Below are 26678 nucleotides of genomic sequence, written 5' to 3' on the forward strand. Positions count from 1 at the left end.
GATTCTGTCCCAGGGCTAGGCTGGGTGCAAATTTCCTGGAAACCCATGGTCCCTGTCTAGCAGCAGATCCTCTGGGGAGCCACTGCTCATGCTTGTCAGGCATTCTGGCCTGAGCAGGACTGAGACAGTCCCCTTGGCTGCGCATGCAGGGAGCTGCCTCTCTCAGCAGGTTGCCTGAGTCCCTGTTGCCTTTTCTCCCTGAGCGGTGTTGACTGTACTGTAATCACACAATTATGATGCCATTAAAATGTCACATTTGGAGAAATCCAAATAAACAAAGCATTAACAACTTCTTGAAAATTGTAGTCTTTACCACTAATGACCTACTTTCTGTACACACTGCACCCTCCAGCCACCCCCAACTTGACTGCCTCTTTGCCCAGCCTTGCTTTCAGAGGCAGATCAGAAGGTACAGTCGTCTTGGCTGCCTGGAAAGCCTTAATGTTTACTGTGCTGGGAAAGGCTCTTTGCTGGGGCCAAAGATGGCCAGGCCTGTGGGAACCCAGCGCTGAGTCACTTAGTGAATGAGACAAGAGGATACCACCCCCAGGCAGAGGGTCCTGATGATGGGAGGGCCCTCGGAGAGAATCTGGTCCTTGGGAAACTGAAGAAAGAGGATGGTGTTGGAAAATCTGAGGGGCAGATTCATGCCGTTGGCTTTGACTCTGTCCTCTTGGAAAGAAGAGCTGGAACCTGAGACAAAGTGGTCACTCTCACAGCATAACACAGTGCAGGAGGGAAGTGCCCTGCCCAGGGGCTGGGGGCCGGAGAGCTTTGGATGCTGGCTGCTGCAAGTAGAGGGTGAAGGTAGGTGGGCGGAAAGGCTCCGGGCAATAGGGCCTTTGATAGTTTGAACCTCATTTCCCAGAAGAGTGCTCTGGAAAAGTTCAGATACTGAATGTCCTTTATCACCAGAACCTAATTTTAATGCACTAAAGAAATGGATTACTTAAGGAATCTTGTAGTGACTGCTCTTAATGAAGTAAAACATAAACCAAAACAGCTCTAGAGAAGTGATTAATCTCTTCCCAAGGCATCTGAACTGCAAATCTGGATTCCCATATAGTCCCGGATGTGATTAAAGTCAGAGGACACCTAATTCTGAAGAAGCAAAGAGAAAGCCACAGTGCATTAAGAGAAGTTGAATTAGGGGCCGGCCCCGTAGCCTAGTGGTTAAGTTCATGCGCTCCGCTTCCGCAGCCCAGGGTTTCACGAGTTCGGATCCTGGGAGCGGACATGACACCACTCATCAGGCCATGCTGAGGCAGCATTCCACATGCCACAACTAGAAGGACCCACAACTAAAAATATACAACTATGTACTGGGGGGCTTTGGGGATAAGAGGAAACAAAAAAAGAAAGAAGATTGGCAACAGATGTTTGCCCAGGTGCTACTCTTTAAAAAGAAAAAATTTGAATTAGAGTGTAGATGTTTTAAATATCACTCTGGCACTTCACATCCCTATCACAGTTCAGGATTAACCTGCCGAAGGGATCCTGCCACAGGTGCTGTAATGAATGGACAAGAATGGTTGGTGACTAGCATGTCATTTGGGGAGCAATTATCGGTGCTTCCTAAGGCGAGGGAAATGCCGCTGTGGGTTTATTTACATAAGCAAGAGCATTATAAATCCCTTGTTTATCATTCATGCAAGATGCCATAGAGGAGACTCCTGCTGTGTTGTAAAGATGGTCAGTATTTAGGACAGGCTCATAAGAATTTCTCCCACTTTTTCGGCTCACTGCCATTATCACTTGCCATGTCGCCTGCAGCACTAAATTTGCCCTTGGCTGAGTTGGGCATCCCACCCCCACCCAGATTCAGCAGGCGTGACATCTGGTACTCTGGGTCTGCTTTTGACATAAAAGGAGCCCCTTTCATTAAAAGCCAGCCAGCAGTCCCCATGGAGTCCTGTGAGATAACATCGTTTCAAAGTCATTCCCTCCAACCCCACACCTACATATTCAGCAGCTGACCTAGTTTTGAGGGAGCTAGAGGGTATCTGGATGTCACCTTATTTACAGAGCGGATAGAAAATGCGCTAAGCTCCAGGCCGCGCTGCACGTGGTATCTGGGGAGATCTGGCCTGCACCTCCAAGGCGTAGAAGAGAAGGAACAAATTCTCCGCAGCCAAGAGCTGAGGCTTCTTGCTAATGTCTCCTTTGGGGAATGAATGACAGGGCCTAGGGACAGTTGACTCTGAAACTCTCTTTCTAGCCAGATTCCAGTTTAGCACCTTTTGGCATGTGGATTAGGGAGGATGTTTCCAGGATAACCTTGGCAGAAAGTGTACAGCTAAGCTTCTAGCTGGTGCCCCCTCCCACCTCCTTCCTTCCTCCTCTATAGGCAGGTGCAGGGTTTGGAAGCCTCGTTTCACCCATGACCCTCTGCCATTGCAGGTCCCGGTTAAGGACATGGTGGAGCCCCGCTACCTGGGTTTAATCCCAGCACGTCCACTTACTAGTTGAGTCCCTTCAGCTCCTCAAACCTTAGATCCCCTTCAGTAAACTAGGGTTCCTAACGGCACCTGCTTCAGGTTTGTTCTGAGTATTCAGTGAGTGACATTTTTAGGACACAGCCTGGCAGAGAGTAAACACTACAAAACTATTCATTGTGGTTATTGTTCTGAGTGATGGTGCCCAGAGTGAGAAGTGATCACTTTTTCAAGTTGGCCCTTTTCCCTGGCTTCCCACAGCTGTCTCCATCTTGATTTCTCCAAGGCCATCTTTGCCTGCAAACCTTGCTAAACACATTCCTTGTGAGTGTCACTGTAGGACTGGCCGTTCCAGCCCTTGGAAGCCAGGTCTCAGGAGGTGTGGAGAAGACCCTCCAGGGCTGATGAGTCCATGGAGGAGAGGGGCCAGAAGTTGAGCAGGGAGCCCTGACATCCAGACTCCTTGGCCTAATGGGATACTTGGGGTCTCAAGCAGGTTCAGGCTTCTGACCCTGCCTCTGAGATCCCCAGGTCTCTTCCGTAATCTCCCAGCACAGCTTCTGTGCTGGCCTCAGGCCCCCTCCCCACATGCATAAAAAGGGAGCTAGCACAGAGGCCACATAAAGCTCAATTTCTAGCCTTCTAAGCTGGTGATAACCTTACGTACTTTGCTTCTTAAAGTAGTTTTCTCATCTTATCATTTGCATAGCACTGTGCTCAAACCCATGTTTGAGAAGGTGATTTTGAGTAGAAAAGGCCTGCTGAGTCCCAGGAACTATCAGTGTTGATAATAACCTATTGCTTTCACCACAGCCAGACAGTAAGGTGATGCATCCAGTCGCCTGTGGATACTGTCAAAGACCCTGTTTCTGCCCCGGGGAAGGAAGAAGCTAAACATAAATTGGATGACTGTAAATTGCATTTTCTCTCCATTACCATTCAGTCCACAAAACAAATAATAGTGACCGCAGCAATGTTGACGATAATAATATGTTACATATGCATTATGTTTTGCCAAGCAATTTTTCATGTCTTATCTCATTTCTGAGATCTAATTCTGTAAAAACATGTGGGGTAAAGATTAGTGTTGCCCTTGGGAGGGAGGAAGAAACTGACCACAAGTAGTTGAAAGGACGTGCAGAGCAAAGCCAGGCTCGAGACTGGCTTTCCTGACTCACGTTGTCTCATGGCATCAAGGGGACTGTGGAGAAGAATTACAGGATCATCCCTGCTGCTGTGTTTCCCCTTCTCTGCCCATCTCCACCTTCCTGCACACAAACACTCTTGCAGCTGCATTTCTTCTAGGTGAAATTGTGTGGAAATGTACCAAGGGCCTCTTGAAGGAGAAAAAAAGCCACAAAAGCCTGACACATAGTGTGAGCACCATTCCCTTTGTTTCCTTCTTCCTTCCTTTATCTTTCTTTACCCTTTTCCTTTTATTCCATTACTGTCCCAGGGACCACAATTTGGTGGCCTGCAGGCCTCATTCAGCCCATGGGCATATTTTGTTTTACCCAAAGGGAGGTTTAAGCCATGTAACTACCAGGTATTGTGTGGTACCTACAAGATATTCACTCGTATTTCTGTTCTCACTGACCCTGAAGACATGTTCTTTTGTGACCCCCACGAGGTACCTTCATTCCCTAGGGGCCCTTGAAAATTGCCGGCCTCCATAGCTATTCCTGGAGGCTAAAGAGCTTTCTGATGATGCCTTAAATGATTTCCTGGCCCTGTGCAGGCGAAGGAGGGGAGAGGAGTCTGACTTTTGGAGGGAGACCTCTTCAGTCACTGAGAAATCCAAATCTTGTTTTTAGTGGGGTTTTTTTTTTCCCTTCTAGAAGTGGCTTCCAGTTGGGTGAGCCTCTGACCACGAGGTCCCATCTCTATCCTGCTGGAGGCCACTCTGGCTACATTGTTGGGGCACCCCAGAGGAATTGGCCTCCCCTTCTCTCATGCCCTGCCCTGGGAGAGGCTGTAGCCTCACCTTTGCAGACCTGCCCTCAGTCTGACGAGGGGACACTGCGCCCAAGACAGCTCAACTGTCCACACTGGAGACAATGCGTTTCAATGTCTAGCTCTGTCCAGCTAGAGGCCTGTCTTCCTGAGGCCACTTCTAGTTCTTTCTAAATCTCTCCTGGGTCTCTCCTGGGCACTGGGCATGCTTTCCTCCAGCATTGGGCTCCTGGTTAACAAATCCACCCTCCTGTTGCACCATCCAGTCCACGAAATCCTCTTTCTCCTGAGCCTTGTGTGGGTACCCGACTCCCTCCTTGCTTGAGATATTGCTCTCTGGGTTTCAGATTTGGAAAGGACAGAGGCTTCTCAGGTTCCAATTATCTGCTTACTGCTCCAGTCTTTGAACACAAAGAAGAGGATGCAGAAATAAATGGTGTGGGTGGGGCCAGCTTTCTCTCAGTCCTCATGCCCACCAGCAGTTGGGAGGTGTTCTTGTTCTTGCAAGCAGCAAGCAATTTGAGATGGCTCTCTCCATAAAGCAGCTCTGGGTTTAGGCTTTGGTGGTGGAATTCATAGGACTTTGGATGGGAAGGGAGCAGACACATCAGCATTAGAGCTCACGCACCCTGGCACATGCAGGGGAGCCAGGCCGCCTTCCCCAGTCACGCTGACTTCTATTTTCCTGGCACCTCCCTCTCATGCTAATTAGTGAGCAAATTAATCTCCATATAGGATCCAAATTATGTGAGTTTCTTTTTTTCTATTCCAGAAACAAAAGTTGGGCTTCTGTCCATTCTGTTAATCACATTATATTTCACAGTTGGAGCTTTCAGGCAATTATAATGATTATCAAAACTTCTTCCAGAAAGCTTGAAGCACCCCCCAAAGCTGTATTCGTGTGTGGTGTACAAGTGGGATATAGGTAGTGAATGTGTATGTTGAAGGAGAGGGCTAGGGGGTGGTAGCTCTTGTTGTCAAAGACTAAGTGGGACTGAAACCAGATGGAGAAAGGAGCCAGCAATAGAGAGGCATCTGGGCGTGAGGTCCAGGCTGTCAGACCCTCTAGCAGCTCAGAGAAGCCACAGTGAGCAGCTCCCAGAAGACCCATTTTCTAGGCACGTGGCTCTTGGGTGAGAAGGATAGTGGAGAAGAGAGACAGAAGGAGATACAATAGAAGAATAAACTTATCCCTGCTGAATTATGTGCTACCTCATTTGGTCTGAGAAATAGCCCTTTCCCCCTCAATTATATGTTCATTCCATCTATCAGACTCTTCAAGGAGTGACTTTCATATAATTAATACTAACCATTAAACTACAACATTGAAGGAGCAATTGCCTAATTCTGAGGAAAATTTAAATTTATTACCAGCACCCGAGATAAAATGAATACTAAAGAGAAGGAGACAAAACCCTACGGAAGATAAATAGAAAGCCAAGTGGGATATTGACTTGATCCTTCTCCAGTGCAGAGCAATTTGGCTTCTAAAGTGAGTTAGATCATAATAAATTAAATTTAGATTTCTGCACATCAGTTAAATAACTCCCAAGACAGAATTCCAGTGAGAGGAAGAGGTGATAATACATGGTGGAGATATTAAAATGAAGATCTTATCTAATAATCCATAATTGATGTGCTGTCCCTAGATGAGGGGAGAGGATTTTCCAGCTCTTTCCTTTGTCATGAGCCCAGGTGAGCAAAGGGCTGGCTCGCCACTCCTGGATTTGAGGCTGTTCTGCATGCTGTGGGGAGTCTGTTCGACCAACCCTTCCTTTCCCAGCTGTTCACTCTGGGTAGGACTCACACAGCAGTATTAGTGGGATGAGGGATTAAGCTGTCATCTTTACTCTCTTGACTTGCCCTTGGAAAAATAAAGTCACTCCCAAGCTAGGTGGACAGTAGAACATTACAGGAGTCAGCAGATCCTTCTGCATTCTTGTGATTGCCCAGCAGGGGGAAAATGGTGACCCTGTGGATGAGTGAAAGATCTCGGCGTGTGGAAGGAGCACAACTTTGAGGTCAAAAGTCCTGGGTTAGAGTCTCAGTAGCAAACTCACTATCTCTGTGGTCTTGAGTGAGCTCCTTTGCTTTCTTGAGCCTTAGTTTTCTCATCTGCGGAATGGGAACAATATAACTGGCCTGCCTCCTTCACAGGGGTAATATAAACGAGATATTCCAATGAAAATGCTTTGCAGATTACAAACATTTCTGATTGGCCTGTTTGGTATTGACTTTTAATCTTTATTATACTTTTTCGTTTCAGAAAGTTCTGGTTGGTTCTTTTTCAAAGAAATTTTGTTTCTTGCTAATTTTTTATTCCAGATTTTAACCATTTTATCTACAGTTATGCTTCATTTTGTATCTGTATTTCCTGTGTCTGAAGTCCTTGGAGGATCTAAATCTGTCTTTTATAGTTTCTACTGACTCTCACTTATAGTGAGTTATTTCCCTGTGTGTCTGGCCATTTTTTTATTGTGATTTCATCTTTCGGCAAGCTCTGTGGGAACCCTAAGGGTCTAAATTGGAGATGCTGTCCTCCAGATAGGATTTACACTTGCTCCTGGTGCAAGCCAGGGATAACTGATCTGGGGCCATTTGGTTCTCCTTCTTGGCCTTAATTACAGGAGACTCAGGTTCATTTTCTCCACTTTTGGGGAGATATTTCTCAATGACCTTTACCCTCAGGGCAGCCTCACATTTGTCTTTGCTTACCATTCAGCTATCCCAGCTCTGGTTGTAGCACCCTGTATTTTTTCCTGGCCTTACCCCCTCCTCACATTGAAGATTTTCCTTCTAGAAAGCCCAGCAATTCTTGAAAAAACACATTTGTTGTTATCTATGCAGGATCTAGTTGTAGTTTAGCATGATGGACCCTATGAGTATCTGGTCTGCCATAGTGCTAGAAGCAGAAGCATCCAGTGGGTGGAAAGCTGGGGCCCTGGGTGTGGGTGCTGGGAAGCAGGGGGTGTGGTCCTGGAAGCAGCCTGGATGCATGTAGATGAGAACTCCAGTGTCGCACAGCTGGCCTAGAAATTGGGTCTCTGGGGCTTTGAGACAGACACTTCCCAGCTGTGTGAACTTGGGCAAATCATTTAGCTTCCTGTGCCTCAGTTTCCCCTTTGGAAACTGGGGATACAATTTTCTATTTATCTTAGGTGTCTAAGGGCTAGAAATAATTTGAGGTCCCCTACTTCCCTCTGAGGTTCTGACAAGGGGAGTGTGGGTGGTGAATTTTGTGTGCCCAGTAAATATCAGACATTATCACAGGCACAGCATTCCCACCCAACATCTTCTGTCCAGGAAACCTGGATATAAAAGTTAGACTCTATCGTGAGTAATGTCTCCCTTCTCGTGCCACATGTTGGAAGAGTTTCCAGTGTTTCTTCCTAGATGAACTCCATCTGACTTCAGTTGGTCTTGTTCTACTTGACCCTTTAGTAGATGTTTGGCACTCCTCTGTCAATTCTCCTGAGTTGTAAATCTCATATGATGGTACGAGGGGCTAGAAGACGTGAGAGACACCATAGTTGCCACTAAATATCTGAAAAGTGTGAGAAAGATTAGATTTGTATCAGATAACCCTGGGGATAAAGCCAGACCCCAAAGGGCGATATTACCAAGAGACAGATTCTGGTTCAATATTAGAAGGAGACTTCTAGAAGTTGCAGTCCTTTGAAGCTTGGAGCCAGCTACTTGAGACTTCTGTGTCCCTGGCTGGATCCAGGAGCAATGTCCACTGGACATTATGCTGTTATTTCCACATAACATTATGAATGTTGTGCTGGAATTTCAAACATTGGATGGATAGATGAGTTATATCATCGTTAAACAATGTTATCTCATTTTTTTCAATTCTGACCTTCTCCCGTGTGTTTGCTGAGTACATTCCCACCTTCCTACAGGAATCTGCCTGCAGAGTTCCACCTTCTCTTGCCCTGGCTGTCAGGAACAAGCCTGCTGCTGGGAAGAGAATGACTGCCATAAGGGAGAATGAAGAGCAGGTGGGGTGACGGTGAAAGTGGGCACAGAAATCCTTTGAGGGAAGAAGATCCCTCAAAAAAGCAGAGAAAGAAGTTGACTGAGAAAAATTAATGGGAAACACATAGTCTTTGAAGATGACCCAAGAAAATGGCACTGAGGCTGTGATAAGGTGTGTCACCTAATGGTTATAAGCATAGGAGCTGGAGTCAGGCTACCTGGATTCAAATCCTGGCTCTACCACGTACTACCTGTGTGACAATTAGCAAGTTACGCAATCTCTCTGTGCCTCGGTTTCCCCGGGTATAAAATGGGAATGGTAGGGCCAGCCCCAGTGCCTAGTGATTAAGTTCAGCATGCTCTGCTTCAGTGGCCCAGGTTCAGTTCCCAGGCACAGACCTACACCACTCGTCAGCAGCCATGCTGTGGTGGTGACCCACTTACAAAATAGAGGAAGATTGGCAACAGATGTTAGCTCAGGGCGAATCTTCCTCAGGAAAAAAAAGAAAATGGGAATGGTAATATTGATGTCTTTATTGTGAGGATTAAATGTAAATATTTATGTTAGGTGCCCCCCAAGGTGTTAGCTGTTTTGTTATAGGGTAAGTCTGACAAGTTCTGTTAAGGATCAGGCGCAGTTCAGAGTAGGATAGAAGATTTATCAAGGAACAGAGATTTTCTTAAATCTGGTGAAAAGAAGAGAATTAGGACAATGAAAGAGATTTAGTAGTACCAAGCTGGGGAAAATAAGGGAGGGAGGGAAAAAACATCAGTGGGAAATAGAGGCAGCTTCAAAACCTAACAGAAGGGGAAACTTCACCCATGATTCCTGAGCCAAATAACCAGCTTGAAACTGGAGTGAGAGAAAACAGGCCAGGAAAGGATGGAGGGAAGGGAATTCAAGATTTCTCATAGAAGCATGGTGGGAGGAAAGAAATTAAGCAAACTTAACAGATGTGCTTTTGAGCTTTCATCTTTGGTGCCAGATTATTTAAGCACTGGGCTGGGCCAGGAGTTTGGCTGACTTACTCAGATATTTTCTGTTTAAAAGATTGTCTTTGTTTTCTGTTTGTGGCATGGTACTTATTGTTTGAAACACACTCACTCTAGATTGAAGAAACTCTGGTCAGAAAGTGAGGCGGGGGCTAGGAAAGTTTGGGGAGGTGAAAGTGCATGTTCTGAATGAAGCGTTCCCGGATCTTCACATGAGCCAGGAAGCCAGGAATCCAAAGCCTGGGTCCAACATACAGTGCTCTGGACCCTTAGAGGCTGGACATGGGGACTCGTGAGTGGAAGAGCTTGGAAGCCAACTCCAAATTAGTTCTGAACGCATCCGGCAGTCAGTGACCCTTCAGAAATCCTGGGAGGGACATAACCACTCAATTCAGGGGCAAGCAGGGCAAGAGTGCCTGGCCCTTCCTGTGGGCATGTCCCTCACTCCTCTCCTCAGGGGGGTCTTTGCACACTCATCCTCAGCAGAGGAGACGCCCCTTGTTTCTGTCCCACGTAGGGCAGAGCAGACCATGGCACTGGGAGGCTCTGAGAGGATCCCTTCGGTGATCCCATCTCTTACTAGCTGTTGCACATGGGCAAGCCATCTAACCTAAGCCACACCCTTCCCTGTACAAATGGGGTTGCGTGTGGATCCTACGACAATATGTGCAAGCTGCTTTGTGAAATAGAAATTGCTATTCACATGGTAGTGCTAGTATTTTAAACACAGCGTCATCATTATTTAATACATCCAGCTATGATAGAGAGGCAAGCACCCGGTGCTGGGAGTTCATCCCCGTGGATCTCAGTGCAGCAGAGTGTGAACCAGCTCTGTGCACATGACCATCTCAGGGAGCCATCCCCTCCAAGGATGCCCTCCGCTGACTGTTCACATGGTTTCTCTCGCCAGCCTGGCTGCGGCTCTGGCTCTAGGCTTTCTGGAGTCCTGCATCCCACTGAGTTCTCATGCACCATCTCCAGGGAGGCAGATCCTGCCAGGGAGGCCAGGGATGCTTAACTACCCTTTAGGCTGGTGATTGCCAGGCCAAGCAGGTCACCCCACCTCATGCCCTCTTGGCCCTGTGCCCTGTCTGGTGTAACTAGAGAGTAGGGGCTTGGGATGAGGCCAAGGGATTGGTTACCTGCCCTCTCACCAGCCCCTGTGCCTCTCCACAGGTGACTGCCCCTCCACCTGCTTCTCTAGTGATGGCTGGACCCAGCGGGCCTCAGCTCAGGCTTCTCTTCCCAGGAGATTAGATTACTGAGGTCACATCTCAATTAGTCTCCTTGCGGCAGCTCTCTTCCCTCCACTCCCTCCTACACTTGTGGCCAGAGACATTTTCCCGATGACCTGCTTCGTACAGACTCACCTGCATTCTGGAGTCCTCTTTCATTCATGCTCTCTTACAGTCCACACTCTGGCCTCCCCATCTGTGAGCTACCCATTTCCTGAACAGATTCTCCTCTTCCAGCCTTCCTACCTCTTATCTGGATTTTCAGGACACGCGTATTTCCCCTCCCAGTCTCCCCTTAAGCAAAGTAAAATCCCTGCTCATCCTTCAGCTCTAACTCATTTGACCCTTCTTCCAGGAAGCTGCTCCCATTTCCTTCACTCCTCTGTTAGGGGTGTTGTGAGTATCTTCACGTGTCTCTCTGCAACACGGCAGTCCCCTCAAGGGCAGGGACCTTCCGTCTCCACATCTCCCCTCTGTAGCACAGAGCACTGTAGGGCTCCCAACTTATTTAGAGAATTGCAATGAATTAAATTGGAAATGAGCCAGCAGGAGATGGCTCACGGCCCCATGACCCTTTCCTGGAGAATGGGATGTCAGGGTCACCCTGCCGTGATCTTCTAAGCACAGGTGACAGCTGTCAGGCTGTGATGTTGTACAGCACTGGCTGGGAGTTTCACACCCCCACCCATATTCCCCCTGTGTAGCAGCAGTATCACAGGACATTAATAAAATCAATTATTGAATAAAAATCGCTGGTTTCCAAAGCTTCATTTTGTGCTATTAGCAGGAGAATGCTGTTTCAAAAGGAGATAAGAGAGAGAGAGAGAGAGAGAGAGAGAGATCAATTACCAGATAAGATCGAATGGTGCCTGAGACAAATGTGCACACTGGCAAGCGGCCCCTTTTACCTTACCTTGCCTCTGTGGGCTGAGCACCCGCACTGCTGTCTGCAGGGCCTGCTCTGTGCCTTCCTGTGAGGTTCCCTAAGAGCAGAAGGGCATCCTGATCAGTGATGGGATGGGTGGTAACCAGGCAGCTTTAGATACTTGCAAAGCGACTAGGGTCAGTAACACATGGATGAGCATGTCATCCTTGGTGACAATGCCAGCCCCAGGGCCCCAGCCCTCACATTCCAGGTCAGAGCCTGGTCAATAGGTTCTTCCCAGAGATGCAGTGTTCTTTTGGCTTTGATGAACCTAAAAGGTCTGAGCTTTCTTGGAGACAGACTGGCTCTCCCCTAGGATGACAGTGCTCGCATCCACTAGGCCATGGCCATGAACGGAAGCATCCGGCTTGCTGAGCCCCTGAAGTCCGCACCTCCTGCTGGCTGTGTGGAGAGTGTTGGCTGTGGAGCTGGCGTGGGTGGGCAGATGAGGCAGCCTGGGCTCTGGGCATCCCCTCCCTGTGTACATCCTTTCACCTTCTTTGCTGTGGGAATGCATTGGAGGGCCCCAGAGACTGAGCTCTGCTCTGGGTTCTGCCACTGTCCACCCGTGCAACCTCAGACAAGTCAGTAACCTTTCTGAAACCTTGTCTTCCCAACTCAGCACAGAGGGTTTAGGGAGGATGAATTGAGACCATGAATACAGAAACCACCTTGTATGCTCTAAAGTGCTGTCTCCACATGTGGTGAGGGTTATCACTTGCTCCCCCATTGATGCTTCTTAATAATTGCAGATTCCTTGGTTGGGGGAAGAAAGGAACACACTGGATGTCTGTCTAGTGGGTAGCACACCATTATAGATGGATCGCCCACTTCGTGATGCTGCCTTCCTATGGCAGAGGAAGGAATGACAGTCATTGTGTACCTACTATGCTACTGTGCTGGCACTTTTCCTCCGGCTGTTCTCAAATTACCCTGGAGAGGTGGCCTCTGGGTGGGGATGCTAGAATACAAGTCCTGGCCCTGCCACTTCCTAATTGTGGGATCTTGAGCAAGGTACTTAGACTAGTGAAACTGTGTCCTTGTCTGCATAATGGGAATGTGAGCAATATCCCTCTCATAGAACTACTGTAAGAGTGACACGAGGTCACGTGAGGAAAGGTCCCAGCACAGCACCTGGAATACAGTGTGCAGTAAAGTGGTGGCTGCCTTGATTGCCCTTGTTCTGTTTGTTTTTATTGTTGCCGATGGTTTTATTGACATCCTACCTCTGTGTCCATCTTTGAGCTAAACCATACCATAATAAGGCTGGTCTCTGCGGTTACACCAACAGACAGAGGGGTCTAATGGAGGGCCAGGAGCCATTCTCACAGACTTCCTGTTTGTTCACACAGATTTCAGAGCCTGACTGGGATGACCAGTGGGACCAGTTTGATGAGCGGCGGTATCTGAATGCCAAAAAGTGGCGCGTTGGCGATGATCCCTATAAGCTGTATGCTTTCAACCAGCGGGAGAGCGAGCGGATCTCCAGCAATCGGGCTGTCCCTGATACTCGCCATTTAAGGTACTTTCTCCTTCTCCGTTACTCCTTTCCCCTCCCTGCTGTCATGACAGATCAACAGCAGGCTTGATGCATGCAGTGCCCAGTGCCAAGAACTGGGGCAGGTAAACCATTTGTTGCCAGTTGAATGCTAAAGGGTTTATGATGTGGTAATTTACCCTGTCTGTGCTGCATTTTGCTGTGAGCCATCCCAGAGTGCCCCCGTGGAGAGGGTGCGAGGCCTCCTTCACCTGCACCTTGCCCCGCTCACCCACTGGTCACCCTGGGTGACATCTGCCAAGGAATCATGGAGCACTAAAAACCCAACAGCCAGAGCCTGTTTGTCCCTGGCAGATTCCCATGGCCTGGCCTGGCTTTCAAACTGAAGGAGGGCAGGAGGGACAGACCCCTGGGAAGTCAGATTGGTAGTCTCTTCTGTTACTGGGAGAGGTCCTTGATCTGACAGCAGGCATATTTTGCCACATGAGAAGAGAAGCCAGAGGGGCCTCTTCTCTTGCCATTGGGTCCGCTGTCAGCTTCACAGCAGCCCATTCTGTTGCGCCGCTGTTCTGCCACACAGCCTCTGTCCTGCCATCCCCTTGGTGAGGCCACACCTGCAGGTGGGTTGTAGAGACCAGGCCTGGCACAATGTAGAAAGCTTTGCTTCATAGCAAAAACAGTCTTTGTGAAGGCACTTTTTTAATTACAAATCCTTCCTAGAGTCATGCCAGCCCTTCACTTCCTGGTGAGGCCTGAGTAGTAAGCAGGTGAGCCTCAACCCCAGCTCTTCCCTCCTGGCCTGCTAGCCTCCAACCTTGGAGGCCCAGGTGTGCCAAAGGCCCATGAGGATGCGTGCCTGTCTACATCAGGAAGTGGACTTTGCACCACACCGAAATAGTGGGCTGGCTTGCTTGGGGCTTGAAGGCTGTAGGACTGGTGTTCACTTCTTAGCTTTCTATATTAGTTTCCATCCATGGGCACCAAATTGTGGATGTTGGGGAGCAGGGTAGTAAGAATTTTCATGACTCATGAGGCTGGTCAATCTGGTGTTGCTTAAGTTGGCAATATGTGAAGGCTGGTGGACTCAGTTTCCCCACCTAGGCTGTACAGCTCAGAAACCTTGGCTTATACAGCATGTGTCTCATGAAGGGGCTGGAGTCCTGGTTTCCCTGTGGATAAAGCTAGGGCGATGAGCTAGATGATATCTGTGGCTTCTTCTAACTCTGACAGTCTGCAAACTTAACTGTCCCCTCAAGGTACCCACAGGACTCTTCCTTAGCAGCAGGGCCTGGAGGTCCCCTACACCCAGAGACCCAGGGGACAGCCTATACCTAGAACACTCCCTGCTGCTAGCCTGTAAGCTTTCTAAAGTCGGAGTCTTGCATTATTCCTATTAAAATTCTCCTGCACTTATCCTGGTCCTTGGCACCTGGTAGAACTTTATTTAGATGTTGGGTGATTTTATTTCCCTGAGCAGAGACTCCATATAGGAGAACAGGGAAGAGGGAGGAGGCAGAGGCTCAGAAGCCCCACTGGGTCTCGGGCAGGTGGTCCCTCCCTTGTCCTGAGTCTAGTTACTGAGGTCGTCCAGAGGGACAGAGGACATCTCCTGGCCAGGAAAGGAGCTGGTGCATCTGGGTAAGAGCTCTCAGAGAGACGCCTCTGAATGCTCCCGCCTGCAGAAGGGAGGCCTTGGGGAATTCACTGAGCAGGCAGGGATACCCTGAGCAGCACTAATTGTGTGCATCCTATTCTATGATCTGAGAGGCAGAAATGAAAGAGGTTTACAAGGGCCGATATATACGATGGTCGCGGATAAAGAACTGAGCCTGTCCCCAAGGATCCAAGTTCACCAGGTCCAGTTCCAGGCTCTGCACCTAGCCCAGTGTGTTCCATCTGTTAAGTAAGCGTGATCTGCTGGGATTGCAGCAAGCAGGGAAGAGAGGATTTAGACGGAATCCAGACACCCTTTGGGAAGAAAAAAAGGAAAAGTGTGTCAGCCATATGTCTGCCTCAGGGCCTCAACCTTGCCCTGTGGGAGCTAGGATTGTGTTACTCAGAGAATTTCAGGTTTATGGATCCTAATCTGAATGAACAGGAAGGGGAAAGGACAGGGGATTGAGACTGAGGGCAAGCACATGAGACCAGGTAGCCATGACAGGGGGATTAAGCACCTACTATGTGCAAAGCCCCAGGCCAGCAGTGAGAAGCCACCAATCGAATCAACCATCTCCAGGCTGAGTTTGGTACAGGGCTGATCCTGTGACCATATCGCCCTTGTAGTAAGGAGAGTTCCAGAGACCGCCAGCAAGGCCCAGTATTCTTCTCTCAAATAGTCCACTACAGGATCTCCTACTTCCAGCCCTTGCCTCCCAGGGAATCTCTGTCCATGAAGTTGAAGTCACCAACTAAGTCCCTTAATCCTCTGATTCCAGCCTCCCGGCTATATCCTGACATCATCCTGATGCAACGCCTGGGGCTTGCCTGCCTGGCTGACAGAGCCCTGGGACCCATTCTTGGGCCCTGCCTGCCCAGCGCCGACCAACTGGGCTGCTGGTGACCTACATGCTGTAGACCACGGAATCTCCACAAGGACCGACATTTTGGCCTGGATAATTCTTTGTGGTGGGGCTGTCCTGTGCACTGTAGGATGTTTAGCAGCCTCTCTGGCCTCTACCCACTAGATGCCAGTAGCCCCCTCCACATTGTAGCTAAAAATGTCTCCAGACTTTGCCAAATGTCCCCTGGGGGACAAAATTGTAATGAGAACCCTGCTGTAAAGCAAGCCCCCTGTTACCCAGGTTCTCAAGGGTGAAACATAAACATGCGTTCCCACTCCTAGCAACAGGACAAGGCCAAGTCCTCCTGTAAGGGGGAATCAAGCAGAAGTCAGTGCAGCCCAGGGGTTAAGGGTATAGCCTCTGGGACTGGATCACCTGCCTCCACTCCTGGCTATGCTGCTCACTAGTTGAGCGAAGTCACCATTTCCTGGATTCTCTGAACTGTAGTCTCCTCTTCTGAAAAATCAGGATACAAATAACAATAATGATACCTACCTAATGCAGCCTTTGTGAGGATCAAATAAAATATATGTAAAGTACTTCCCTACGCCATAGTAAATTGTCCAAAAATGTCCATTGTTATTATTACGGGGTAATAATATGGCCAGGCTGACACTGCAGAGCCTGGAATAGAAGGGGAGGACTCTCCTGAGAAAACTAAAGATGCTCAAACAAAAGATGCAGCTAAACACCAGTATGAGGAAGGGGCATTAGGAAGATCACTAAGTTGTCAGGAGTAGTGCTGGGGCAGGCAGGAACAGTGGTGGGTTTCAAGGTTAAGTTCGATGCTAGAAAAGTGAGCATGGTAGATTCCAACCCCTATGGACGTGGAGTGTGTTGCATGAGGATGAACCTCAGCAGTTCTCAGTCCAGCCATCCCGGAAGAATCACTTGGGGAGCTTTTTAAAAATGTTGATACCCAGACTCTGACCAGCTGAAGTATCTCTTTTCTGAGCTCCCCAGTTGATTCTAACAAGCAGCCAGGATTAAGAACTGCTGCTCTAGGTAAGTGTTTTTCAAACTTAAATAGGCAATCAAATCATCTGAGGATCTGGTTAACCTCTGATTCAGCCTGAGATTCTGATTTCTAACAAGCTACCAAGTGAGGCTGATACCGCCCAGCCAGGGATCCCTCTTTGAACAGCAAGTGCTTGGAACAACGGTTCTCAAAGTGTGGTTCCCCAAACCTCAGACCAGCAGCACCATCCTCACTTGGGAACTTGTTTGAAATGCAGATTCTGAAGCTTCAACCCCGAACTACTGAATCAGGGACCCTGGGGGTGGGAGCCAGCGGTCTGTGTCTTGACAAGCACTATAGGTGATTCTGATGCCCGCTCAAGTTTGAAAACCACAGGGCATCAGCATGCACTTGCAGCTTGCTTTTGTGGACTAGATGAAGCCCACAGTGGGGTGGCCCAGCAGAAGGCCTCAGGGCTTAAGTAGAAAGTAGAGGCCCTGGAATAAGGTCAGCTTCCTGCCTACATGCTGTACGCTCTCCCTCTGTTCAGGTGACAGGACTTCTGTCTCAGGCCCTGTGGAGACTTTTGGCTTCTCTGGCTCATCCCTGCCCCTCCCTCTTCTCCCAGTTCCTTCAACCACAGGATCTATATGCTGCCATCCTGCTGGCAGTCGGAATCACTTTAACCAAGAATCTCCTACTGCAGGACCACTCCTTTACCCGTGGCCACGCCCCATGCTGAACTCCTGGTTCCCTTGTGGGACCCGACCCCACTGATGCAGGCTTCGTCCCCTGGTCCACCTTTATGTGCCCCTGATGCCTTGCAGCTAAGGTTCAGCTAGTTATGGCACCACCTGACCTCTAGGGGGAGCAGTCTTTGATGGTGTCTACTACAGTGCCTGGTGTGTGGTAGGAATTCAGTAAACGCTGTTGAACAAATGAAAGAAAATGTAAGACTGGAAAGACAGTTGACTACTCTCTTCCATCTGCCTTATGTGCAAAGAGGAAAAGAGGAGCTGGAAGAAGCCCCCTTTTCGTTATCTTTCCATCCTCAGGGGCTTCAGATGAGGGGTCAGGAGAACATCCTCAGTTAAAGGAAAAAGGCGTTTTCCCTTAAAGAGTTCTCATTACTGAAAAGAGAAGAGACAGCATGTGGGAGGGGTCTGCGCTTATTAAATTTGCTTCCAATTTTCTCACCACCGTAATTGGATTCTGATTTATAGGAGGCGTTTGGACAGTGCCTGAGACAGAGAACTATTAGCCAAGCATTAGAGCAAGCGCTGCCGAGAGGGCGGGCATGGGTGAATGGCTTAGGGATCCAGACGTGCCGCAGGTGTGTGAGGAGGGAGACAGGAGGAGGCCTGTGGAAGTGTTCACCCAGCAGGCCGATAGAAATGCCAAATGCGCTGGCAGTGTGGAACCCCTGACAAGCAAGTCATAGTGTGGTGTCACATGATAGAAGAAAACCCAGAGAGGACGGGGGCTTAATTTCCCTGTTTGGAACAGCATAGAGTCACCGTTTTTCTTTTGGTCCTTTGCCCGATGGAGCTGACGGTGTTTTGAGAGACAGCCGGGTTTACTTGGAGTGTGGGATAAGTGCGAAAGGAGTAAGAGAAATAAGGCTGAGCCCGGCTTTGAACTCCGCTTTCCCAGGCTTATGGGGTCCATGGCAGTGAGTGATGACCACAGCCAGGATGGTTTGCAAGGAGAGTGTGTACAGTTTCAAATGGATCCCCTGCTCATTCACCTTTAGGGGTTGACAACCTTCGCGTGCCCACCCCGCCCCTTCCATAACGTTTGACATTTTCACAATCTTGAGAGTGAAACCTGCTGCCATTTACACGTCTTTACTGCAGCTCAGTCTCCTCATTCCTGGTTCAGACCCTGTGAGAGGAATGGGGACGAGGTAACCAACAATGGCCTTCTGCACGTCCCTGCTCCTCTCTCGGTTTTGTTTTCTCCTCTGTAGTTAGGCTAGATAACCTTGAAGCCTTATCACTCCGTGACTTGCCACTCAATTGTAGAGCAGTTCATTCTTCCGCGGTTGGTCTTCTCACTCCAGATATATACACAGGTATACACTCCACTCTCCACCCAGCCTCAGTGTGGACAGAACATTGCCCTTGCATCGGGGCATCCTAGTCCCAAATTTTCCCCCTAAGGCCCACAGTTCTGTGGACACCCATGAAAGCTGTAATTTCCAGGGCGCTGCCTAGGTCCCGTGGGGTCACAAGGATGAATAAGACGTGGCACCTGTCTCAGGGGGTGGGGGTTGTGTGCCATCAATAACTATTTCATTGTAAGGAAGAGACAGCGTCTAGCTGGAATGAGTCTGAGATTTCCCAGGGGAGTTCTGCTGATTATAAAGCATTGACTAGTCTAACAAACAGTCCTCATTTTCCAGTTGTCCCACCCCCACCGCTGTCACCACACGCCGATGACAACAGCTGGATTTGCCATCATCCAAGTAGCACATAAAACGTCTGACAGACAAGAAGCCATTAAATGGAGGCACACCCCTCAAGAAGAGGGGAATACTTCGATAAAGCAAATGTATATTTCGCTGTTGTGTTGCCTAGCAATACTTACTATGGGGTTGCTTTGACGGCAGGGGAGCAGGTGGCAGGGTGGACTGTGGCCGTGAGCTGTGGGCTGGAAGGAGTGAGAGCTGGGAAGCCTCATTAGGTCACCTCCTCCTGAGCCAGCTGGGTTCGATTGTTCCCCTCGGCATATTCTCCCGGCCTTTGGCCAGTGCAGTGCTAAATGGTTCAAACAGTGGGATGCCCATCGCTTGCCTGGAGGGAAAATTCCACACTTCAATACATCTCACCAGGAAGACATTTTTCCTTTGCTCCTTTTCATCCTGGGAAATGAAGGGGCAGTGGCCCAGTCTTGGATCGCATTTCTCCCTCCTTGTATTTACTCGGTTGGAATGGCTGCCAAACATCATCATCATTTCTCCCCTTGTACTCGTCACTTAGCAGTAATAGGATAAAAATCTTTACGGCTGGAACAGCTAAGCATAAAAAATGTTCATATTCCCTCAGAGTCAAGGCTATTCCACTAGCTCAGCACAGAGTTGGTGATTCCACTTCAAGGTGGAGGGGGGGAGGGGAAACCCATCACAGACACTTAGCTTTTGCAAACAAGCTCTCCCCATCTGCTTTGGTCTGGTCCCTCCTGTGCACCATTTTTCAATACAGGAGTTTGTGAGCCTGTTGACAGTGGCTCTGAGCGCACTTCACTCCAGAGCATCTCAGAGTTCAGGGAGCTTTGAAGGGAACAGCAGGACGACTTTCCAAACATCCCGGAAGTAGCTCTGTGGGAGAACTATGTCTGCTACCCTGGGCAGCTCTTTGAGTCCCTGCTACAGGGCCTCAGAATGGGTTCTCCCCAGGGTGAGATGGGAAGAAAGACCATAGAGGATGGCCAGGATTCCTTCCTCTCCTGGTCCCCTGATCCCTTGCATACTGCCCTTCCCACCACAGAAATAACATATTTCAATTAGCTAATGGAGTCAATAGTTTCTTCTGGTGTTCTGTCACTGAAGTCAAATTCTAAGGGGCAGGTAACCCAGGAAGAACCTTGTGTGGCTGTGAAAGGTACTAAATGGTCTTATTCTGAGAGAAGATTTCCCTTCTTCCTCTCTGAGTTTACCTCTTTTTATTTTTTGTCTTTTATTTTTTGGTGAGGAAGATTGGCCCTGAGCTAACATCTGTGCCAATCTGCCTCTATTTTTGTATGTGGGACGCCATCACAGCATGGCTGATGAGTGGCGTGTAGGTCCGCACCCAGGATCCAAACCCGTGAACCCTGGACCACTGAAGCTCAGCACGTGAACTTAATCACTGTGCCACCAGGCTGGGCCCCTGAATTTGCCTCTTTTATTATGCTTTGCCAGAGGAATGAGGTGATGGAGAGAGATGTGGAAAGAGACGGAGAAGTGTCTTCAGTGCCCAGGATGGGAAACTGATTTGGAATTAAATATTTGCCATGAAAAATTCATCCTGCAAAGTGTTGAGTGCAAGACAATTAGAAAGGAAAATTTCAGTAAACGAGCCATCCAAAAGCTTGCTCTCATGGAACTTAGATGCCCCAAGTGAGCAAACCCCCAGCTGGGTGACTGGGAACTGCCTTAGTGCCCTCCACAGGCCACCAGTGCCTTCTCATCTGTGGGTCACTCCCCATGGGAAGAATGATCCCTTAACCTCGCTTTGAAAATAAGCCCTGGCCCATGCACTCAGGGCCAGTAACACCAAGGGGAAGTTGGTATCATTTCTCTCTCCTCTAAATTAACTTTAAAAAAAAATTGTTTTGGGGTGTGCACCTTTAAGAAGGCAGAAGGCTGAGGAGGAGCCCTGGGTTTGCACTCTGCCTTCCCAGGTCTTCTCTTCAGTGCTATGGGGAGCGCTGGGACGGCTGGAGCTCCAGGAGGAGGAGAAGGCCCCCCTGAGTTTGACTGCAGTCCTTGCCTATTGCATGGGCTGTATGGAATCCTTTGAGTTCTGTGGCTTTTGAAATATCCCTGCAAGACCAAAATATGCCCCCAAACCAGAATCTCTCTTCATCTTTTCCTAAATAAACTTTGTATCAAAGTATCACATACATGCAGAAATGTTCACACTTCAGACGTGCTGCTTGAAGAAATTTCCAAAGAGGACATGCCCTTCTTCTGCATCCAGGACTGTGATCAAAGACGAGACCCTCAGTTTGCCAACAGCCACCCTGGTGCCCCCGCCCCGCCTCCCCACCATGAGGAACACTGTCTGAACTTCAAATGCCGCAGACTAGCATTGCTTGTTTTTGAACTTCATAAAAATGGAATTACACAGTATGTCTTCTGATGTGTCTGGCTTCCCTCAAAGATATGTGCATGAGGTACAGCCACATTTTGCAAGACACAGTTCATGCAATCTCATTGCTGCATAGTATTCCCTTGTATGAATATATTACAATTTGTATATCTATTCTACTATTCATGCTCACTTGGGGTTTTTCCAGTATGGGATTCTTATAGACAGAACTCCTATGATTAATCTGGTATTTCTCTTTTGGTGAACTCGCATGTGTTTCTGTAGGGCGTATCCCTGGAAGCTTTTGTCGATACTGTCAAACATCTAAGGAAGTGGTTTGTGAAAATTAATAAAAGAAACCTTAGCTAAATTGGAGTTGGGAAGGCCTGTAGGGGCAGCTCTCACGCACTATCATACGTCATCAGTTACACTAAACAGGAAGAGATGGTTGCTGGCATCTTGGACGGGAAGTAAAACTACTTTACTACTGAAGGAAGATTTCTCTCCCCACCTGGCAACAGCCCAGCCAATGGGAAACACCGCAGCTCAGCCAATGAGAAGCTGTTGCTGCCGTGAACTGTTACTAACCCCCAATGGATTTCCCCTGTTCCCCCCTTTTCTCTATAAAAGCAGCTCCCCTTCTTTGTTTGCTGGATTTGCCTATGGTTTACCATAGCACGCACATCCCAAATTGCAGGGTTTTTTTGGCTATTCCCAAATAAACTCATTTTGAGATAAAATAACAGGCAAATTTGCTTTTTAAGTTGACAGGATATACCAGTTTTCACCCCCACCAGCAGTGTATCAGAGTTCTAGTTGCTCCATATCTTTGTTACCATCACATGCTGTTGTCTGCCTTTTTCACTCTAGCCTTTCTGGAAGCTGAGTCCTGCTATTTATTCTATTTATTGTGCTTTAAATTTGCCTTTTCCCACTGATCTATGGAATGGAGCACCTTTTCTTATGTTTGTTGGCCACCTGATCAAGCGTTTTGTCTCTTCTCTATTCATCTTTCTGTGCCCTTTACCCAAGAACCAAACATGAAGCCTGGTTCTTAGTCCTTCCTCAATTACCTGCTCCCCTTCTGATTAGTTTTTGGCATTTTGTCCCATATCTCAAGGTAGCATGTTAAAATCCGGGGAAAACAACTGGACTGAGTGTGAGAAGACCTGGGTCCTGATCCCCTAGCCCTTCAGCTGTTTGGGTGTCCATTTCCCCGCGTGTAAGAAGTGAGAAGTAGCTCAGAGATGGTTGTTAAGGTCACTTTCAGCTCTGTGTGCTGGTTGAAAATACTTCTGCCGGTAAGAAGGTGTGGGAACTCACTAGGAACTGAATCAGATTGGAGGCTATTTCCAGATGCACGACTCCCTCCGGCTCAGCTGCATCTCCCCTCCCCCTCAGACCCAGATTAATCTTTCCCCTCACACTCTTCCCTTCCTCCCAGGACTCCAGGGCCTGCAGAACCATTAGTGCTGTCCCTTTGTGCACTGCCTTGTCCATCTCCCTGCACTGGCCTCCCCCACCCCCTCATGCCATCTACTCAGTGTAGGTTGCCAGACCTCCTCCCAGCTTGAGATCCAAATGTCAGCTGGTTTGACACCGTCTTTGCACTTCTCTGAAGGCCCCAGGATCTATTAAACACAACAACAGCAGAGCTGTTTGCTCCTGGAGTTGGCACATCACGTGGATGGCAGCTTGACTCCAAAGTGGTCACCTGCCCACATTTTTCAGCCTAGGATAAGGGGTTGGAACCCAGAGCATTGTGTTGGGTTACCATTTCCCCCAGTGCTTTACAGAGCCATTGGCGTGGTGTGCTGTAGCGCACGTGCCTCTAATGCCAGAGATAAACGGGGCGAGCAGAACAGGCTTAAGGAAACCCAAGGAGGCTCGGGCTCCGGGAGCGGTTCCTAAATAAATGGATGAAGCTTGCAGGAAGTCCTGAGAATAAGAATAATCACACCTCATATTTATATGAGACTTTACAAAGTGCTCTCACATCCCTTTCGCACGACATCCTCGGTGGCCCTTTGGGTGAAGGGGTCATTGTCATTTCACAGGGGTGGAAACTGAGGCCCAGGCAAGGTAACGGGTTGACTAAGTGGCAGGGCTAAGTCTCCTAGCCCTCATCAGGGAATTATTTAAACTCCCAGAGCCTCAGTTTCCTCATCTGTAAAATGGGGATAATAATGGTACCCAGCGTTGCTGTGAGGGTGAGCAAATCTGTCATCCATGTCAAATGCTGAGTACAGTCTTTAACTAGTCAGCACTCGTGACTATTAGCTGTGGTGATGAGCAGTCAAACCGGCGTTAGTGTCAGGACCAGCATTAGTGCGCAGGCCCTGTGATATTTCCACTGCTCCGCAGCTGTGAGTAAAAGCAGGTCGGAGAGGCAGGGCAGAGAGCGGGACAGCTCCAAAGGAGGAGAAAGGGGTGACGTGAATGAGTTTGGACAGTCCTGGCTCAGCGCCCTGCCCCCCACCTCTGAGTTGGGGTACGCTCCAAGAGCAAGGTGGCACGGGGGTGGAGGGGGCGCGGGCAGGGAAGTTCTGCAGAGAGCTTCCTGCCTCAGCCTTGGCTCGTGGCGCCCGATGCTTAACTCGCCTGAATGTCAAACTTACTTTAAAAACTGGAACGCAAAATAAGCAATGAGGCAATTTCCATGCCACGTCTGGTGAAATTTGTACTTTTAAAATACTGAGGATAGAAGCCAAGGCCGGCAGAGGGAGTGATTTAAGGGCCGGGGGCCAGAAAGTACAAAATGTGTTTGACAAGAGATGAAAAGAGCAGAGAGGAGATGACAGCTGTGGGTGGGAGAAGCTGTGGAAAGGAAGCCGCCCATGCCGGCCGCGGTGACAGACAGTAGGATGGAGCGATGCGAGCAACCGGCCCCGAGGGAGGCTAGAAAACGAACTGAAGAATGTGTGATGTGACAGAAGAAGGGCTCTGCTGGGGACCTGGGGTCACATAGCCAGCGGGGTTCCCTCTGGGTTAGCAAGGGTCATGATCAGCAAGTGACCCTCATGGTTATCCTTGGTGTCCCTGATGCAACGAGGGGAGCCCCTTATATGTGACTGAACCTTATCGTGTCTGGTCTACTCTCATGTCTGCCCTCCCCTGACCCTCATGATGACCCTGAAGCTAGCCAGAGCGGGCACCATTACATCCATTCTCTTGCTTCCCTGCTTCACCGTGTCTCTCCTCCTTGATTCATCATATGGACACATCATTTAGTCCTTACCCCAAGCCTCACTGAGCCTGCCTGAACCACCTCTCAAGACAGCAAGCACTCACTTTGTTCCCACCTGTTCAGTATTGGGGCAGGCCCCACTGTTTACCCTTTGACCCAAGACCAAATCCTTGGAGTTCTCCTCCTCTCCTACTCTCATTTTGTTGAATCTGCCTCCTACAGAGCCCTTGATCCCTGACTTTGCTGCCATGCTCGGCTGCTCTGCCCTCTTACCTGGGCGACTTCAGTAGCCCCCAGCTGCCCTGCCCTCCTACTTGGCTCTGGCCCCACACCAGTCCATCCTCCACATCTCCTCCCAGAGAGCTTTCCAAATGCAGACACATCGCTCCTCATCTACCCCTTCAGTGCCACCAGCTCACTCCTGCCCTGAAGGCGTGTCCACCCCAGCCAGGCCTGGGGCTTGCAGCTGCCTGACTGCACATGCAATGAGGGTTCATGCTTCCTCATCTTTGTTGCTCTCTCTGCTCAGGACACTCTTTCATCTTTCAGGAATCCAGGTTGGAGGGGGTGGTCACCTCTCCAGGAAGACATCTTGTGTTTGACATCTTACACATCTCAGGCTAAGTTCGGCAACTGCTCTTCATTCCCATGCTTACCTGTGAGCCGCACCCATTACCCTGAGTTGCAAGCATCAGTTTGCCTTCTGTCTCCCCTCAGAGACCTTGAGCAATTTGGGGCAGGTGTGCTGACTGATCTTTGTATCTCCCTCCAGAGCCTAGCACAATATCTGGCACTCAGGCTCTTCATCAGCGTCAGTGGAAGGAACAGAGACTCAAAAGAGCACCTCACTGGATTCATTCTCAAACTGTCTACTGAAAACATCAGGGTTTGGGAGTGCAGGCGTGGGAATGAATCCTCAGAACACAGGGAGAAAATCAAATCATGGGAAATTTAAAACCACCTTCACTCAACAAAGAATTCTCCGTGTTCGCACATAAATCCAGGACCATAATCAGCCAACATTTATTGATCGAACTATTCCCCTGACATGTGGTAGGCGCCTTATATATGTTTCCTCAGTTAAGCCTCACAACAACCTTGCTATGATCCTGGTTTTCAAGATGAGGAAATTGACTCCAGTCGGTTGAGTAACTTGCCCAAAGGAACATAAAGTAGAAAAGTGGCCCCTGCCCACAGAGAAGACGGGGCCATGCAGCCATGCATAAAGGGGAGTAACAGCAGGGAGCCCTTGAGAAGTGCAACAGAGGAAGCTGACAGGGGCTTGAATATTGCACAACAGTTACAATTTAGGCAGCCCTAGCGAAGAAGACGGCAGAATGAGGGAGGTGTCTGGAGGTTGTGGTGCAGGGCACAGCTGAGGGAGGTGAGTGGACGGGGTTAGCCAGACCAGAGGCCCAGGCAAGGGAGCTGTGGGGCAGGGCTGGAGGGTTAACATGATGAGAGAGGCCCTGGGATGCAGTCAAGGTTTAGCTGTAGGTAACTACTGTAGGTAGGGAGAGTTATATGTGTGAAGTAGTGTGTTAGGAAGATTAAGTGGAAGGGGAACGATGAGATGGAGCTGGGGTCTGCAGGCGAGAACCATCAGGAGGCCATTGCAAGGGTGTGGGCCAGGCTTGGGCAGATGGGAGCAAGAATAGAAAGAGGGATGGAGGCAGAATTTGGTGCAGGACTGACTCAGGGATGGATTGACTGGCTAGGAGGGTGCAGGAAGGGGTGGGAAGCCTTTGCTTTTTACCTCCCCATCTCAGACCATCCAGAGGGGCACATCATTGTGAGTCCCCTGCGAAGAAGAGGTGTTGGACACTCGGCCCTCAACCAGACCATTCCTGACCTCAGTGTGCTGAGTCTGGCTACATCCCTGGAGTCACTAGGCTACGGGTCTTATCTCAGCTGCTTCAACTTAAGGAACTTTTCCCCTTTTAAGTAAAAGGAGGGAATGTCTCTTCTCTGATCCTTCAGCTGGAAACTGAGAAATATCAGGAAATAGCTCAGGGAATATCAAGAGGAGACATCATTCCTTAGCAGGTGAGGGACAGCCTAGACTTATGATTTTCCATCTTTCTAGAACTTTCCAGCATGCAGCCTTCAAGACCAAAGATAGAGAGAAAGGCCAATATGAAATCAAGGTTTGAGAGCCC

The 26678-nt window shown here is 49.0% G+C and overlaps 1 protein-coding gene across 3 annotated transcripts in view; it reads left to right on the forward strand.

Annotated features, from left to right (window-relative positions):
• Positions 1–26678, forward strand: part of GALNT14 (polypeptide N-acetylgalactosaminyltransferase 14) — a 209490-nt gene that overhangs the window by 116427 nt on the left and 66385 nt on the right. For all 3 annotated transcript variants that reach the window (XM_014866453.3, XM_070512328.1, XM_070512327.1), the window contains one exon: positions 12875–13044. In XM_014866453.3, coding sequence (XP_014721939.1) covers positions 12875–13044 — 170 coding nt within the window. The remainder of the gene's footprint in view (positions 1–12874; positions 13045–26678) is intronic.

This window comes from Equus asinus, chromosome 6 (assembly GCF_041296235.1).
Source record: "Equus asinus isolate D_3611 breed Donkey chromosome 6, EquAss-T2T_v2, whole genome shotgun sequence".
In the NCBI taxonomy this organism is placed as follows: domain Eukaryota; kingdom Metazoa; phylum Chordata; class Mammalia; order Perissodactyla; family Equidae; genus Equus; species Equus asinus.